Here is an 18,550-nt window from a genome sequence, read left to right on the forward strand (position 1 = left end):
AATATTATAAATCTATAAAATTTATTTTTCGGAGTAATAAAGCAAATTTGTGTTGTTATCACGAGCGTCAACGTGTTCTCTGACGTCAATCGGTAGCATCGGTGCTATTGGTTCGTATTGACCGGAAGTGGATGGCAAGCCACTCTTTTCTCTGTGCTCCGTGGCATTTTGCAACACAAGAGGCAGCCTGTCTCTGTGGGCTGCACACCAAACTTGCAGCTTTAAGAACAAACGGCGAGGGACAAAGGTACGATGATGTGAGTAATTTGGTTTCCACTACTTATCTGCCAAGCGGGACGTTTAATAGACAGAAAATAAGTCGAAACCACTGTAGATAAGACCATCCTGCTAAGCTAAAGGCATAACCGGGTTAACTTCCGGATAAAACAGTTCACAATAATTGTCGGCACTTGAATTGATTCATAGTGCACCGCAACTTTTTTTTTTTAATGAAATATAGTTGGTTAAACCGGAAATATTGTTCTCATGACATTTAACTTGCTTCGTGGTTTACTTGGCACTGTTGGTTTCATTTTTGGAAGCTAGGGTGAGTGACGTAATAAATTACTGATTGTTTTGAAAATATGCAGTTAAATGTTAAACCACCAGAAGATTAATAGCCTAATAGAAGCCTAATAGTTTATAAGGATGCCACAGAAACACGTCTTTCAGAACCTTCATACCGATATGATAATAGTGATGCTACTGTTATCATAACTTTGATAACATTGCTTGTAATATGATGGTGATAATGATGTTACTGATTTCACAACCTTGAATTGCAATGAAATCAGAAGTCCAGCAGGTTTGTATACATTCTTTAACATGCCACTTTTGTTGTGTTTTTTGAAAGGTAACAGCCAATCAGCACAGCAGCATATCATTTCATATTAGCTGTTTTCGCAACGTGCCAAATTAACACCGAACTGTCAAATTTTGTTGTCAAAATACCCCGAAAATGAAAGGATTTTATCATGAAGCTGCGAATAAGAACAACAGAACTGCCTGTTCCCCGTAATGGTGTCCCTTACAACTTTGTATCCTGCTGCTTTTCATTGTAACCTGGAGATTGATTTGTGGGGCCAGGTAAGGCATATAGCTGTCAGGGTAGAAGAACTGCAGCACGCTTGTCAGGCCTTGATTAGATGACCTTCAAGAAACAACTGTGTGTGTTGGATGCACTTGTGTTCGGTTATGCTTAGAAAAATGTCGAGTGAGTAATTTAATGTTGTTTGTTTTAACAATGCCAGTTGATATAGCAACACACACACACACGCCGTCCCGTGGGAACAGTTTGTGGAAGGTCCTTTGCTGTTCCAACGTGACTGTGCCCATCGTGTACAAAGCATGAGTTCGGTGTGGAAGAACGTGAGAGTCGTGACCTCAGTGACACACATTGGGAGCCAGGCCCTCCCTCATGTCCTACATTAGGAATGTCATATCTCACAAATGTTCTTCTACACATTCTATGTCTTGTCTTCTCAGAATGGAATGGATCAGGTGTCCCAATGCTTTTGGCTACTGTTTTTTTTGATGATCTATAACGAATACAATTAATTGTTGCAGCTCTAGTATGTAATATTAGTTGTGTTGAGCTATTTAAACGTGTGTTTTGTTGAAAGCTGCTGCAAATAAATCACATTTCCAGTCAAGGTTGAATATTTGTGACTTCAACTATGTCTTTTTGCTTCAGCGTGTGTACGCAACAGTTTGGCGCTTTTATTTTCCAAGAAAACCAGTTGAACAGGAAGTTGCATGCTCACTGTTTGTGTGGGTGTTGTGTGGCGGTCCTGCTAGCAGGACTGCTAAGTGCTTTTCAGAGAAGCGCTTTCATTTCTGTTCATTTTGGAGGCTTGTGGCGGTGTTGGACTGTACTGTGTTATGTAACTGGGTCCGGCCCAGCAGGTGAAATAACTCACCTTCTCTGAAACATGGTGTCCATTCTCTGAAGGTCTACCTAATAGTTGGCAAAGCAGTACGATAACTACTACTACGGTCTTTAATGTGGCTTTTTTCCCCCCCTGAAGGTGAAGATCGCATGGATTTACGTGGAAGTATTTTTTCAGGAGATACCCTTGAAGAACATAAAGGAATGAAAGTGCTACACCTCTGTCTTCGTTGTTGCCAAAGTACTCTTTGTCCTAAGTGATGTGAAAGAGTGGATGTCAGAGGGACAAGGGAATGCAGACTCCTCAGCTCTGGCTTGTTTGAGAGCGTGATGCCCAGACGGGGGTTGCTGCTCCAGGGCCGGGTCCGCTGGATCTTCCTGGGCCTCTTCCTTCTGCTGGTGCTGCTGCTCTTCACCTACCTGCTGGACTGCACGGCTCAACCCGACGTCAGCCTGGTCCTACCCGGCATAGCAGGGGAGACTTACGGGAAGGAGTACTACCAGGCCTTGCTGCAGGAGCAGGAGGAACGTCACCTGAACCGCGCCGCCAGTCTGAAGCGGCAGATAGCCCAGCTCAAGCAGGAGCTGCAGGAAATGAACGAGAAGCTGAAGCTCCTGCAGGACAAGAAGGAGCTCCCCGGGGTGCAGGGACTGTCTCAGAGCAACGACCAAGAGCCAGGAGATCTACTGGAGTTCCTGCACTCTCAAATTGACAAGGCTGAGGTCAACACGGGGGCTCGCCTCCCCAGCGAGTACGCTCTGGTGCCTTTTGAGAGCTTCACCTCTTCCAAGGTTTATCAGCTGGAGATGGGGCTGACGCGGCACCCGGAGGAGAAACCTGTTCGCAAAGACCGCAGAGACGAACTTGTGGAGGTCATCGAGGCTGCGTTGGACATAATCAACAACCCTGATGAGGAGGACGATGTGGAGGATAACATTCCACTTCAGAAGCAAACTTACACAGAGGGTGACTTTATAGAAGGTAACACCTGGTACTGCCTTACATCAAGACTAACGCGGAGGTGCCAACACACATCATTGAATACTATGTACTGTACCAATAACCACTTTCAGTGAAACAACAGTAACAATGAAAACAATGAACTAGTCAGCACACGGAATGATCATAATTATCATCAGAATTAGTGAGTGCTTTCCATTGCCTTTCTTCACTGATTGGCAGGGAGAAATTACATGGATTTTCTGTACCTCCTCGTAGTGATGCACACGGCGTTTACAGTACACAAACAGGAGCACACACCACACATTTCAGCAAGTACAAGAAGTACAGTAGGAATAAAAATGAAACTTTGATTTAACTTAAGTAGTCCGTGTGTAGCTTTGAAAGCGGTACACTAATCTCTCACCACTTTGCGCTTCAGATTTTACAGCTTCACTCTCACGGTTTTCAAAAATATATGAATAAATCATGCTTCGTGGTTGAATATTATTTGTCAAATATGCATATGTAAGCAAATGTTATGTATTTTCTGCCGAAATTAAGCATAAAATGAAAAAATTAATTGCTAAATGAAGAAGAATACAAGGCATTCAGAAGGCTCATTCAAAGACGTTAGTCACTAGGTGTCAGTAATGTTACTGTGATATTCGGTGAAACACACAAGGACCAGACTAGATTGCCGAGATAACGGGCTTTTATTGCAGGTTTGAAACTCAACTCTGAACCGTCAACGTCACTTCCTGTCTGTCACCCACTCGCCTGCCCTAATGCCGGAACACATTTACCTCAACACACACGAGCATGAGTTTTATTTGTCTTAAACGGCTTATTTTCTGTTATTATCAGGGGTGTCACAAGATCTCGTGTCATAAGATCTCACCATGTGCATGCGTGTCTGTTTTCCTCGTCTCTCGCCTCCAAACAGGCAGGAAGAGGGTTCACTGCGCATTGGTTTCAGTAGCCTGGTGTGTTTGTTTCACAGAACAACTGCATGAATGGAGTGAGCCCTTTTGTCAGTCACACAGTCTCTTTCTCTCGGTGAGTGGAGGCGGGCTGGTAGCATACATAGAGTGCAGAGGTGTGTAACGTAGTAGAAATTCAATTAGTAGATATATATTTTTTTTCTTTATACTTTTCTTAAAAGTAAAGGTAAACAAATCTTGTCTCCCAATCTCATGCGTCGCCTCATCTCGTCAACTGAGTATCGTGTGACACCCCTACTTATGTCTACTATTTTGGGAAATACGAGTGTAAAGGTGACTATAGGGGTGTTATTTCATGTCTAAAGGGCTCTAATAATGTTAAACATCATATTAAGAAAGTAGGAAACATGTTTTCTATGCTCTAACCAAGAAAATATTCCATTTATAAATAATGCCATTATAAATTTATTTGCAGAGATTCACTTATCACATTCAATTCTGAAATCAATTAACCACGATAAATGAAGGGTTACTGTACGGTTATAAAAGCCGAACAGTGACTACTAGTGTATTCATGTTTCATGTCTATAGTATTGTCCCTTGTGAAGACATACTGTAATAAAAGGATGAGTGGTGTACTCACTTTAGAGAGATGCCACACATGGTTGCTTGTCCTACAGTGAAGCATCTAAATGAGTGGAAGATAAGATAAATATTTAGTTTTTTGTTTCTCAGCATCCACACAGTAATTGACTGCACCCCCTTGTCCCATATTTGCAGGCATTCACAGGACCGAACGAGACAAAGGCTCTCTTTATGAGCTCTTCTTCTCTAAAGAGGAATCCAGCACCTTCCGTCACGTGACGCTCTTCAGGCCTTTCGGCCCCCTGATGAAAGTCAGGAGCACATCTGTAGTAACATCTGGAATGATTATCAACATCATTGTGCCACTGGCAGGCAGAGTAGAAACCTTCTCACAGTTCTTGCACAACTTCAGGTGAGTACATTTGTTTCTTCCTTGCGCGTCCCAACTTGTTCATGCTGAAATGGATCTAGCTTCTTTTGCCTTTTGATACTCATGAAATGGGGAAAAAACCCTGTCTTTTAGGGAGGTGTGCATACAGCAGGACAGGCGGGTTCACCTTACGGTGGTCTATTTCGGACAAGAGGGGCTTCAGGAGGTGAAGTCGTCGTTGGAGACGATGTCAAGGTTTGTGAATATACTTTACATTTCCAAAACTGAAATCAAGGTCACCAATACTTCGTTTTAACTAACAAGATTAAATTCTTGCCAGGCATTTAAAATGTCAGACCACTGACCAAAGAAGTTACCCAGCATGCCTTGTGGGATATAAATCAGTCTAAAGCAGTATTGTTTTGCATGTACATTAGTGTGTAAGTGTTTATTTCAATACCCGCATAGTCCCTGTGGTGCAGTTATGTTATGTTCCACTTTTTATTTTCGGTTGCGCTGTAAGTGAGGGAGGCATTTGGTGGTGGTGGGATGGGGGGGGTCACTTTGCTATTTTTACATATATATTTTTTTTATTTTCTAAAAACTCTAAAAAAGTACAACATAGTAGTGGGTACTTGTAGAAACATTTCAGTTTTTTGCTGTATTTTTCCCATTTTTTGCTGTTATTTTAATTTTATTTCTACAATGTGCTGTGGACCAATAAAAAGGAGCCTCTGTGTTAGGAGTGTCAAAATAGACGTTTTCCTGGGTGTCTTAGTTACTTGTTTTTCGCCATTCCCGGGGGGTCTAAGACAGAACCCCCGCGAAATGTGGGGCTCTACTGTATAGAAAATATTTTTTTTCTTGTTCTGATATTTCTTGCTTACTGTAGATTTCCCTTTTTGCATTGTTTGATAACTTACAATACATATCGCATTGTTTTTTTGTCAGAGATGAGGGTTTCTCAAAGTACACGCTAATCCCAGTGGATGAGGAGTTTTCCCGAGGTCGGGGGCTGGATATTGGAGCACACGCCTGGAACAAAGGCGACGTTTTGATGTTTTTCTGTGACGTCGACATCCATTTTACGCTGGACTTCCTCAATACATGTCGTCTCCATACTGCTCCAAGTAGGTTTTAACAAACGGTTGCTTTTAATTGAATACATTTTTTTTTTTTGGGTAAAGGCCTCATTTTGTGTTCTAGACAAGAAAGTGTTCTATCCTGTGGTGTTCAGTCTGTACAATCCCGCCATAGTTCATGGAAATCTGGAGCTGGCTCCACCTATTGAACTCCAGCTGGTAAGATAAAGATGTAGTTTGAGTTATTTGAAACACCATGGATCACCAGTGTTTATTTTAAATAGGTTCACAAGAAGGATGCTGGTTTTTGGAGAGATTTTGGCTTTGGAATGACGTGTCAATATCGCTCAGATTTCCTTAATATTGGTAAGCACTGATGATGATGATTTCATTCAGTATTCATCATTAAACATCATTTCCCTCTAAGGGGGCTTTGACCTTGAAGTGAAAGGCTGGGGCGTGGAAGACGTCCACTTGTACAGGAAGTATCTTCGGAGCGACCTGATAGTGATCCGGACGCCAGTGTCAGGTCTGTTCCACCTGTGGCACGAGAAGCAGTGTGCGGACGAGCTGACTCCAGAACAGTACCGCATGTGCATCCAGTCCAAAGCCATGAACGAGGCCTCCCACTCTCATCTGGGAATGCTGGTGTTCCGTGAGGAAATCGAGGCACACCTCCGCAAGCAGGCCTTTAAGACTCAGAGCAAAACAGACAACTGAGCAGCTTCCTGCGTGTCCGTCACGTCCATGTAAAGTCTGTGATATGCTGACATTATGAATGCACTCCTGCAAAGACAGTGTGGCATCATTCTGCATTTTGCTGCAGAGCTGTAGACAAATGAATGTACAAAACAACTACATGGCTCAATGAGCTACAGCAAACCATTACATTACTACTTTACCTGCTGAAGGGCACATCTGGCGGTCCTTTCCACAAAGACCAACCATTTTCCTGCTGTATCAGGACCAATTACTCCTGCTGAACCACAGTTCTCCACGTGATCTCAGCCAGAAGCCACTTTCATTACATAAGCCAATTACAATGCTTGCATTATGGAGCTATTCAAATTTTATGAACTGAACAAAAAAGTGCAAATTCCTTACAAAATATAGCTCCACTTTTGACAATGTGGAGCCATGTTATTATTATAACTTTATTATGTATTTATTGTTTAAGACTGACAATGAGGTGAAAAGGGACCTTTTGTACTTTATGTAACTATATGACATTTGGTCACTGTCTTAGCAGAGAAGCATGTTATTGTGACAAGCTGAAGGTGCAAAGATCTCATTTGAGCATGCAGAACTAATTTAGGGTCTGCTGGTACCAAGATTATTGTCTAAACAAGTGTGTCACTCCTCAGCACTATTTATTCCCACTTGTGGACACTCCTGTAAATACTTGTCTTTTATTCATGTGAATTTATTATGTTGATCTCATGTGCCTGCATTCTGATGTTCTTCATTTTTATTCCAGAGGCCGTGTTACATCTGATTAGTCATTCACTGAGGTTAGAGGCAGAGCTAAGAAAATCTGTTTAAGGGTGGGTTAAGTGGGCTTTTTTGACAGAAGAGAGTCTCACCCTGCTGTGAATGTTACTGCAACTAGTGAAGCTTTTGGTAAAACGCTCATTCCGTTAATATCTCCTTCTCATACACAACACAAAGAGCAAATGCCAGGAAATGATTTATTGGCCATAAAATGTTGAGAAGTCTTCATTAACTGCTGCTACTTCATTCCTGCCCGTTGGCATTTATCTGACAGTTGTTCCTTGTCCAGCTCTATAGTTTATACTATAAAAATCTAATAAACTTGTCAAAAGTCTTTTCACCTACAAGCCAGTTTTCTTAATTTAAGACAAATGGCATAATACAACTGTATTATACATTTGCATACAATAAATCACATGATAGCAAAGTAAATGAGCAAAAATAATAAACATAATCCAGGAAAACTGTCATGAAATAAACCTTTGTTGTGCTAATGTACCACGTGTTCTGGCTGGACCCCCATGCTCTTGTAGATCTCCTTGAGGATAAGCAGAGCTGTGTCTTCAGATTGCCTACAAAACAAATGCGGTATTCAAGAGAAATTTGAAATGTGAAAGCATAGAATGAAAAAAAGGTCTGGTACCAGTAGCAGAGATGACTCTGGAGAGCAAAGAGGTACTCATTGAAACTCTCAATGGGCTTTTCTTGCAGGACAAAGTCGATGCGATTTCCTGCGTTCAGCATCCCGATCCTCACCTGAGGTTCCTCTTCTTTTTGTGGCTCGGGCATTTCTAAAGTTTTTTGCTCAGAAACTAAAGAAAACATCAACATCACAAACAGCGCCACACATACCATCTCTCTCATGTCCTCCAAGCTAACCTTCCTGTGCTCTCTTCTCCTGCTCTTCGATCTGATTGGCCACGATGGCCAGCTCTGCCTGAAGCTGAGCAGACGACGTGTGGGCGCGAGCAAAGTCGTTGAGCGTCTGCCAGGCGCTCCTCAGCGAGCTGATGAAACCTTGCTTCAGGTCTGAGCCCATCCTGGAGAGACTCTCCTTCAGCTCTGAAACACAAGAGACATGACTGGCATTCCTTCATCGTTTATTGAAGGATGTATTTCACAAGAAACACAGGCACATATTGAGAGAAAACTGGTAGTTTGGTACCAAGATGGAGCCTTTTTCTTCCTTTGTGATGTGGTATCAAAACAGGCTTCAATTCCAAGTCTGGTATAATCATGGGCTCAATCCTGTATGCAACTGGGTCCAACTGAAAGAGATGAGACACATAGATGAATCCTTGAGCAACATATTTTGAGCAGCGTGTCAAGTGCATGACAAAGCAAGCAGTGGTACAATAATCCCAACTGTAAAGCCAACTTATAAGGTACGATAAAAACATACCAGTGACATGCAGTCACGGGAGGCATATGTCAAACATGTAAGGATGACAAATTTTAAAAAACAATAACATAAATATTAATATTTGTTCATTGTAATGTGTTAGAAACATATTTTCTCAATGAATCCAAGTACAAATTGCTGAATTTGTACATTCCCTGATCAAATTAGATGATAGTCAAATTTGCATAATGACTTATGTACATGACATCTTTTAAAAACACTAAAAAACGTACATGTATTTTAAGACATTATGTGTGTTAATATCAGTATCAACATTCCAGCGAGTTATCTGTTTCCTCTATTTTTCGTGTCTATTTTTACCAGAGTAACATGTACCATGGGGACTTTTGACACCCCAGGTTTACGTATTTCACCGGGAAGGTGAAGTGTTACCCAGTTACGGAAGAGTGTCTCCAGACTCTTGTCTTCTTAACACAATTGCTAGTCATGACTCCTGACATGGAGTTGTTCTGCACGCTTTCCACACCTCACCTTTCAAGGCAGTAGTATTGCAGTGGTAACACTCCCCAGGCTTGTGGAGGATTCCTGCATGTCTAGATCTCTCCTCCTTTATCGAGATTAATTGGTTCCAGTCCCGACAGTGATAATTTCCGTGAAGTAGGATTCCTTATTTAGTTTGAGCATAGAAAACCTGTTTACGACCTTCTACTGCTTTTAACATTATTAGAGCCCTCTAGACATAAAATAACATCCCTATAAGTCAGTAGACATAATGACAGAAAATGTGCCATTTAAGACTTATGCTCATGTGTGTTGCTGTAAATGTGTTCCGGTGTTAAGGGGAGCGGAGCAGGGGGCGGACAGGAGGTGATGTCGGGGTTCGGAGTTGAGTTTTAGCTTGGCTTGGTTACGGCCACAACAATAGTCTGTGTTCGGTATTATTGTGCCTGTTGTAAGATAATTCAAACGTGCAATAATACTGTTGTTGCGGCGATCAAGTCTGATGCTTGTGCGTCTCACCGAACATTACATTAACATTACTGACAGCGTGGAATACTACATATCATCATGACATCTTTGAATGAGTCTTCTGAATGCCTTATGTTAGTTCATTTAGCCATTATTATGCTTGAAAATGCTTAATTTACGCAAAAATATGTAAAATATCTGTTTCGTATAGTTGTGGACTCTTGTGGACTAAGCTGTATTCCACCATGAAACAGCATGATTTACTAATTTAGATATTTTTTCAAAACCATAATAGAGTAAAGCCGCAAAATGCAAAGTAGGGAGGGATTACTGTATTTTGCCTTTTGTGACTGCTTGTATTTGATTACCGAGTAGATACATGAGACAAGAAACAGATGCATGTAGAAATGCATGCCGCATGGGAATTCAGAGAGGAGTTACGTTGCTTACCACCACCTAACACGTAGAGCCAAGTCCACTTAAATTTATTAGTGGCAGATCACAAATAAATTCATGTATGGGAAGCGCTGGTATGTATAAGGCTTGTTCAGCAAAACAATCAGGCTCCAATAACAACAGCTCAAATTAAAGAGTGAACTGACTTCTGAATGACAGAGAATCTTAAGGAAAAAAGGTTTGTAGATTTATAAAAAGACATAGGTTTGACAATAATATCCTTATGTCAAAAGTGAAGAAAGAAATACCATTTTTGGCCCATGTTGATGTGTCAATTACTTTTACAAACAGTTACAGATCTGTGACGTAAGGTAATCCAATTAAAACGTGTTTCCTGATGGGATACAAAAATGCATTTTAAAAACATACAGCCTCTTATTTAGGCAAAAATGAATACAATAAGGATTAATTGTAAGTATGACAAAAACTAATAGGTAAGCATACTTGAAATAATCTAAGTAAGTCCTTCCATTACACCTACCGGATGGTAAATATTGAAGAATCCTTTGCAAGTTGGAAGCTGATAGGTCTCTTCAATCTTTTCTAGGCCTCGAACAGTCAAGAACATGCCAATTGGTGAACCCAAGGCAAAGAAACTCACTGGACTGAAGTCCAGATTCTGGTAGACCACTGACACCTACAGAGCAAAACATAATGTGTGCTCATTATAAGGGGACACATTGGGGAACGGACTTATTGAGCCACACAAAGACAAATACCTGCCCAGTGCCAACTTCAAAGTAGTTGTAGTCCACATGGATGGAGGAGACGCCCACCGGCAGCTTCTTCACACCAGGATCAGGAAGAGTCTCCGCAGCATGTGGGGGCTGTACAACTTGACTGTCCACCTGGACCTCCATTTTTTTCTCCTGAGCTTCCATCTATATACATGACAGCAGGTTAGACATTGCTTTAAAAGGAGGACATCTTTTGTCAGACTAACATGCCTGTTTAGCCACTCTTTCTTTGACAAATTTGGCGATCTTCTTCCGAGGGCCAAGTGGGATTCCCATCTCCTTCAAGTCCTCAATTGTACACATGAGCTAAAGGAACACACGAAAGGCAAGTATGAGTGAAGCCACATCATTATAATTCTAATCATTAAGCATTATTGTAGATGCCCCCAATGTATCCAACTAGACATCTTCTAGTTTTCCAGTACACAAATAGATGAAAGCACAAATAAAAAAACAAAAGAATAAAAACATGTGGTACATAGTGGGGGAAGTAATTAATCACAGTTCCGTGTTATTTTAGGCAGACTTGAAGCTCATTGAGGAAACAGGTTCACTTACAAAGGATTCAATGTCAATCTTTTCCTCATCAAAGGTGCTCTTGTACTCAGACAGGCCAAGATGTTCCAGCGCAGCAGAAAGGTCCTCCAACTCCTCTCCCTCCTCTTTGGGCTCCTCTTCTACAGATGGAGGGGTGACAGCCTGTGGAACTGGGGCTGCTACCTAATTTTAAGAGGCAATGTTTAAAACGGCTTTTGAACATTGAAATAGACAGTAATCCCAGTTAATTGGTTCCAGACCCAACCATGATAAGTGAATTTCAGCAAAGTAGGATTGTTTATTTGTAAATGCAATATTTTTTCATAGTTAGAGCATAGAAAACTTGTTTAAGACCTTCTAAATACAGTTTGTATTATTACAGTTCTCTGGCCATGAAATAGCACCCCTATAGTGACCTTGACACTCCTATTACCCAATATACAGTAGTACACATAATAACAGAAAATAATACTTATACTCATGTTTAGCTGTAAATGTGTTCCAGTGCAGAGTGGGGGACGGACAGGAAATGACACTGGGGATTCAGAGTTGCGTTTTAGCTTGCCGTGAGTTACGGCCGTAATAATAGCCCATGTGCCTGTTGTGTGATAACACAAACCTGCAATAAAAGCCTGTTGTTCCAGCAAAGTCTGGTGCTGGTGTGTCTCATTGAACAGTGCAGAACATTACTGACACCTACTGACCAGTGTAAAATACTACATATTATCACATATTTGAATGCTTCTTTTGAATGCTTTGTATTTGTATTTGTATTTGTATTTTAGTTCTTTCTAATTTAAGCAAAAAAACCAAAACATTTTACTAAAATATGCATTTTTTTTTACTAATAATAGGCTGTATATACACAGAACAGCATGATTTGTTAATTAATATATATTTGAAAAACAGGGATAAAGTGAAGCCGCAAAATTCACAGTACGAAGTGGTGAGGGTTTACTGTGATTTGTTAATATGGCCTGTCCAGAGTCAATGTATAATAATACAGGTGTGTATATTACCTGTTTGGTGTCTCCATTCACAGTGGGCATAGTGGGAGGGGTGGCATCAGTTTTTTGGTTTGACAGCAGGTCAAAGAGAATAAGGGATCCTGCAAGTAGAATAACAATTATTTGCAAAAGAAACAATGTATAGCTACAACAAATACACGACGAAACAAGGGAAACAAAAACAGTTCCTGGTGTCTAAAAGTACATGCTAATGGATCATTGTATATTAGTTCATCCATATTACAGGTAATTATTTTAGCCAGGGCTGCAAGGTGGCCTATCGGTTAGAATGTCAGCCTCACAGTCAAAAGTTTGAAAGTTAGAATGTGGAGTTTGCATATTCTCTCTGAGCTTCTTCTCACATCCCATGTTCATTGGAGACTCCACATTATCTATAAGAGTGAATGTGAGTGTGAATGCTTGTTTGTGTATATGTGTCCTGCAGCGATTTTCTATTTTTAAAGTAGTGTATTACCTAAACTGTGTCCAGCCACAGATATTGCTCCTTTGTAATCTGGGTTTCTCTTCAAGAACAGGGCATGTAGTCTGTTAATCTCTGAGGCAACTGTGTCCATGATGGTCTGGCAGTATGTAGGACTGTTGTAGAAGAGCACATCTAACAAGGTCTCATTTGTGAAGTGACGTAAACGCCCGGTGCTGGGTAAAGTGATTTTCTTTATTCTCCTGCAAAGACAATTTTTTTTTACAAACTTAGTACTGAGTAGCATGATCTTCCCCAGCCAACTTAGTAGTACTGAGTAGCATGATCTTCCCCAGCCAGTCTGTACCCGCTTCTCCTCACCTGTCCACCCCTGTGGCATCTCCATGTAGAGCCGTGTGCCACTGCACAGGCATGAACTCCACCCGGCTAATGGCGTGATCATCCAACGATTTCTTAAAGTGACTCTGTAGCAGCTTCAGTGACACACTGCGGAAGTCGTCCACTAAAAAGTACAATCATTTGCAAGGATTACATTAAAGGAACATCATGAAGGCTGTACAAATACTGCAATGATTATGTTATACTCACCACACTCAACCATGCTCCTAAACCTCAGGTCACATACGGGACCAATGCCATGAACCATGAACACAAGGTGGTCCACCTTAGGGAGCTCTCCTGGAAAAAGTGCAGCGAGGTTAGCTATGGCCTTTATTAAATATTGCACATCTAACACATAATTAGGCATTAAAAGGCATTTCACAGTGCAGTACAGTCATCCCTTTTTATCATTAAGTGACGCCTATTGTTCTGCCAATCAAGTCTGGTGCTTGTGTGTCTCACCAAACATAACAGTACTATTACTGACACCTAGTGACCAGTGTACAATACTACATATCATCACAGCAACTTTGAATGTGTCTTTGAATGTCTCATATGTTTTAATTTATTTCAGTGGATTGAAATGATTAATTTAGTCCAAAAAATTACAAACACAAAAATTAGCTAAAATATGCATAGTTTTTGATAATAGGCTATAATAGGCTGTATTCATCCATGAAACAGCATGGTTTATAAATTAACATATTGTTGAAAAACTGTGGTAGCTGTAAAATTGGAAGCAAGAAACGGCGAGGGACAACTGCATTATTCTGCTTTCCACTTTTGAAGTGATTATGATGGCTGGCTTTTAAACAGCATCATCTCAACAGAATAAGATTTTCATTGCATAGTATAACTGCTGTTTTACCATGCACATGACAATAAAACTCTTCTGAAACTTGAAACTCTTGAAACTTGAAACTCAAATCATAGTTTTTTTTCCCAGCAGCTGCATATTCCGCTTAAAAAAAAAAAAAAAGACAAACTGGTTTCAAGCCCACACTTAAATGATGTCAGCTGTGTAAAGTGGAACTTGACTACCGTCAGGGACTTCATCATGGTCATCATCGATCCCTCTCTTCACCACTCTGGGCCGAGTCTGTGTTTCCTGAGTAGTGCCCCACTCATCAGGCAAGGGGGAGGGTTGAAACTGCACTATCACCTACATGGGAATTGACAACAAAGCAAATCAGGATTCAACAACGACAGGGCTAACGTTATCCAAATCTCAAAGGTCACATTCAGGCATATTAAGCACTCCCAAGATCAATTTGTCTTGGACATTTACTTGTATAAAAAAACAAACAAAAAAACCCAACAACTTGACATTCAACTTTTAATTGAAATGTAAAAAATATATACTATATATAATTGTAATAGCAAAGCGAGGAAATGAAGGGAATATTAAGATTGATTGGCGCCGATTTCCTTAATTTTGGGGGATCGGCCAAACGTTACAAATAAAAACAATCTTAGCCACTGATCTTATCGAGGTCGGAAAGTCAGTCACTGTCCCATTTTGCTCTGCCAGACTGACAGCTGGTAATGAGTTAAGACTTCAGTTATGAGCAGTGGAAAGAGTAAAGCCACTACGAGGAACATCATGGAGCTCATGGCATTGGACAACCAGCCATTTTTGGTCAATGTGAAAAAAGTTTGTATTGTTTCACAGGTATTGTTCAATGTTTTCCAACGAAATAAGATTGGAACATTGAAGTGGTATGCTGTCATTTATTAAAAATTGTATCGGCCAAAACTGGAATCGACAGGTCAGGCATTTTTTTTAATCCGTGATCGGCCAGAAAATTTTAATCAGTGAAGCCCTAGAAAATCTACATTTTACTAACAGGTTTAGTAACAGACATGCAATTCACCCAGAAAGCTCCAGTCACATCCACAAGTATTGAAACAGGGATAAAGCTTCATACACCACACATACTTCAAATACAATAATCAAGAAATGATTGACATAAAGTCTTTCACAGCTCTAATTGATTACCATTTATCAATAGCAAATAGCAAAGTACAGTAATCTCTCGTCACTCTATCACGTTCAAATTAAGTTTATACATTTTTTATTAATTAAATATTTTTAATTTATTAAATATTTTAATATTAAATATTTTAATTAATAAATCATGTTGTTTCGTGGTTGAATAGTCTAAAAATACATGCAAAATTAAGCAAATGTTATGTATTCTTGCCTAACTTTAGCATTTTCAAGCATAAAAATGGCTAAATACTAGGCATTCAGAAGACGCATTCAAAGATACTGGGATGATATGTAGTATTGTACACTAGTCACTTGGTGTAAGTATGAATTCAATTCTAAACCCCTGACATCACTTCCTGCCCTCCCCCCACTCAGCTCCAATAGCACTGGAACACAATTACTGCATTACACACAAGCACAAGTCTTGTCATGTCTTATTTTCTGTTATTATGTCTACTATTGGGTAATATGAGTGAATATAGGGGTGTTATTTCATGTCGAGAGGGCTCTAATAATGTTAAAAAAAACTTATTCAGAAAGTTGTAAACATGTGTTTTATGCTCTAACTATGAAAATATTTATAAATACGGAATCCTACTTTGCAGAAATTCACTTATAATGGTCGGTTCCGGAACCAACTAACCAACCGTGATAAACGCGGGATTACTGTAATTTTATTTGTAGTGAAATCAATACATAGAATTTCTATCACTTTTTCTAAGATGCAAGCAGTGTCCAAACTTGAAACACCCATGTTAAAGTGTGTGTTACTTTAATGACATTTAAGCACCTGTGGACCCTGGTAAATAGAAGTGAGGTTTACCTTTGGGTTGTGCATGACAATGGTTTCTCCAGATGGGAACTCCAGTCTACGGTGCCATTGGTTAGTAGATACAGCTTTCTTATATTCTGCCTGTGGACACAACAAAGATATGAGTGAAGCTTTGAATGTACATGACTGTAAGATTAATTTGACTCTCCAGGAAAATTCACATAAATTTGATCAAATCTGCTTCCAGTTGAATGTAGTCATGGGACAAACCTCAAGCTTGTCGCTGAATTCCTCAGAGTAAGGAATAAATCGACTATCTGTGTCCCCTTTGTAAAACCAGGTGCAACGCCGCACTTCTGTAGGCTCCTCCTCCCAGTAAACCGCTGACCGCATGCGGTCATAGAGCTGCACATCAAAACGACCTCCGTCCGTGCGCACAATTACATTTTCTGGGTCTGGTTGAACTGCAGGACCAAAATGGCACAAATGATAAATCTCCCTAAGTTATTACAATTTATTACAAGTGACTTTCAGCTAAAATATATAAAGTGTGCTAGTAATACCGGAGTTATACGTCTCCTCAAGCTGGAGGGAGTCAATAATGCTGAAAGGAAGCCACACACTTTTTAACTCCACTAGTTTGCAGTAGAACCAGTGAGGCTGAACAGGCTCATAAACATTGTAGTTGTACTGCACACTCAGGCCGGCAGGGACGACTGCACCAGAAGGGTTGGCTGGAGGTGGAGGTGCCTGAAGGTGAGTGGGAGGAGGCTGAGAGGAGGCGAAGATGCTGATCAATAACTTCAGTCATATAAGTTATCTTCTTGGTATTTTTGATTACATATCAGTTACTGTTTTCTACCTTTGAGAATGCAGGTCCCGACGGGGGGAATGTTTGTGGCCCTGAACTGACAGAGTAGGGATTGTGTTGCGATGCCTGGCTTGGTGGTAGGACCTCAGGAGCTGGAATATAAGGACTAGCTTTGCTGCTGGTGGCAGTGTGTCGATACGGGTTATGACTATGTTGCTGCACCTGCGCAGGTGGTGGGGTCATTGTGCCAGGGGGAGGAGTGTGGCATCCCATAGGGCTCTGATACACTGTACTGCCAAATACAGGAGGAGCACTGTTCAACTGTGAGCATGGAGGTGGTGGAGGAGCCATATTAACGCTGCTAGGAACAGACGCTGCAACGGTTGTCATGGTTGCACCTGCCAGTGATGGTGGTGGACATGGTGGTTGGCCAATAGAAGCAAACGGGTCACTGCTAGTTACTGGGTTGGAGAAGTAGCTGAAGGTAGAGGGAGCTTGTACATTCCCAAAAGTCTGACCCAAAAAACTGTCTTCCTCGCCAACATCAGTAGAATCCTCTGAAAGAAATCACAACTTCACATTTAAAAAAAATATTAACATGCTTACCTTAGGTTTTACATAACATAGGGCAGTTACAACGATCAGGTATTGCAATTCAATAAGATTCACTGTCAACAAATGCTCTAAAAATTTAAGTAGGTGATGGCATCAAAACACACATCATCATATAATGACATATAATAACGATAACTCACAATGAGGAATATTATCTGAACTGTAAATGAACCCGTACGTTATAAAGTCTACCAAATAACAAGACGGCACATTTGGATAAACAGTCAAGCAAACGCCTCGCAGACAAAAAAATAAAAATACTCTAACACTTGTCTATCATTTCTTTAAAAAACATAAATACTGACAACCCACAGGAAGTCAGCTAACTAGCTAGCTCGCATGCTAACGATATCGTTTCCACTGTATTTCTTCTCACCTCCTGACAGCACTGCCGAGCCAGAGGCCTGACTCACTGGCATGAAAGGCAAATTGAATGTGAACTCGGGAGCGGCACTAAATAATAAATTTGCGCTTGTGTTAGGAACATTATTGTTTTTTCTATCTGCCATTTTCCTCTAAAATTACACGTTACACGTAGCCACTACCGGAACAGGCAGGCAGTACACACATGATGCATTCAGATTCTACTGGGACGAAAGAGGTCTTCTTTCGTAGTTAGTAAGTTAAACATATTGAAAGATTTAAATTGATTCGCAATATTGTTATCATTTGAGTGTAATTTAAAAATGTACAATTATTGACAGAAAACTCAACTTCTCAATTAAAGCAGGCGATAACTCACTATTGCAATCGTAAATTGCCAAATTCCAAGGTAACAGGAACACAGCATTTTCAAAAGAATATCACTCTTGCACATATGTCTGATTTTTATAGCATACCACTCATTCGGTGACTCAATACATCCCTCCCGTGTGTAGTTTACAGATTTACTAAACTTGCGCTGGTCAACTGAATGCAGCATTTGCAAGACGGAAGAGGGGACCATTCGCCATCCGGTTTTACTGCCATCTGTAGATGGGAGGTCGTCATTGCATAGTGACAGTTTTACTTTATTTGGCTTATGCGTCATATTAATTATTTAGTGAGTAAATGTCTGTAAGCGCTGAAACTTGTGCTGATACAACAACACGTAGAAAACAGACAAAACTAACACAATAAGAAAAACTACAGTTATAACCCCACCTGCGGCAGGTCTCGAAAACTAAA

At 40.5% G+C, this 18,550-nt stretch overlaps 2 protein-coding genes across 3 annotated transcripts; one reads left to right on the plus strand and one right to left on the minus strand.

Annotated features, from left to right (window-relative positions):
• Nucleotides 1-127: 127 nt before the first annotated feature.
• Nucleotides 128-7,249, plus strand: csgalnact2 (chondroitin sulfate N-acetylgalactosaminyltransferase 2). The gene is made up of 8 exons (XM_054799257.1): nucleotides 128-257; nucleotides 2,028-2,870; nucleotides 4,553-4,769; nucleotides 4,881-4,982; nucleotides 5,679-5,857; nucleotides 5,934-6,028; nucleotides 6,094-6,175; nucleotides 6,237-7,249. Exons 2-8 carry the CDS (start codon nucleotides 2,219-2,221, stop codon nucleotides 6,527-6,529), a joined length of 1,620 nt encoding a protein of 539 aa, XP_054655232.1. The 5' UTR covers nucleotides 128-257; nucleotides 2,028-2,218; the 3' UTR covers nucleotides 6,530-7,249.
• Nucleotides 3,495-18,272, minus strand: sec23ip (SEC23 interacting protein). 2 transcript variants are annotated; one of them, XM_054799256.1, is made up of 18 exons: nucleotides 18,223-18,272; nucleotides 16,820-17,325; nucleotides 16,521-16,728; nucleotides 16,228-16,421; nucleotides 16,009-16,098; nucleotides 14,234-14,354; nucleotides 13,400-13,489; nucleotides 13,172-13,313; nucleotides 12,845-13,053; nucleotides 12,382-12,470; nucleotides 11,384-11,545; nucleotides 11,036-11,131; nucleotides 10,808-10,969; nucleotides 10,570-10,725; nucleotides 8,466-8,568; nucleotides 8,180-8,362; nucleotides 7,944-8,112; nucleotides 3,495-7,872 (listed from the first exon to the last, which is right to left on the minus strand). In XM_054799256.1, exons 1-18 carry the CDS (start codon nucleotides 18,227-18,229, stop codon nucleotides 7,791-7,793), a joined length of 2,769 nt encoding a protein of 922 aa, XP_054655231.1. In that variant the 5' UTR covers nucleotides 18,230-18,272; the 3' UTR covers nucleotides 3,495-7,790. The 2 variants fall into 2 exon arrangements, with proteins under 2 accessions (XP_054655231.1, XP_054655230.1); XM_054799255.1 differs by lacking the exon at nucleotides 18,223-18,272 and adding an exon at nucleotides 17,760-17,945 and having other exon boundaries at nucleotides 3,499-7,872.
• Between the last annotated feature and the right edge of the window lie 278 nt (nucleotides 18,273-18,550).

This window comes from Dunckerocampus dactyliophorus, chromosome 14 (genome assembly GCF_027744805.1).
Source record: "Dunckerocampus dactyliophorus isolate RoL2022-P2 chromosome 14, RoL_Ddac_1.1, whole genome shotgun sequence".
Classification (NCBI taxonomy): Eukaryota; Metazoa; Chordata; class Actinopteri; order Syngnathiformes; family Syngnathidae; genus Dunckerocampus; species Dunckerocampus dactyliophorus.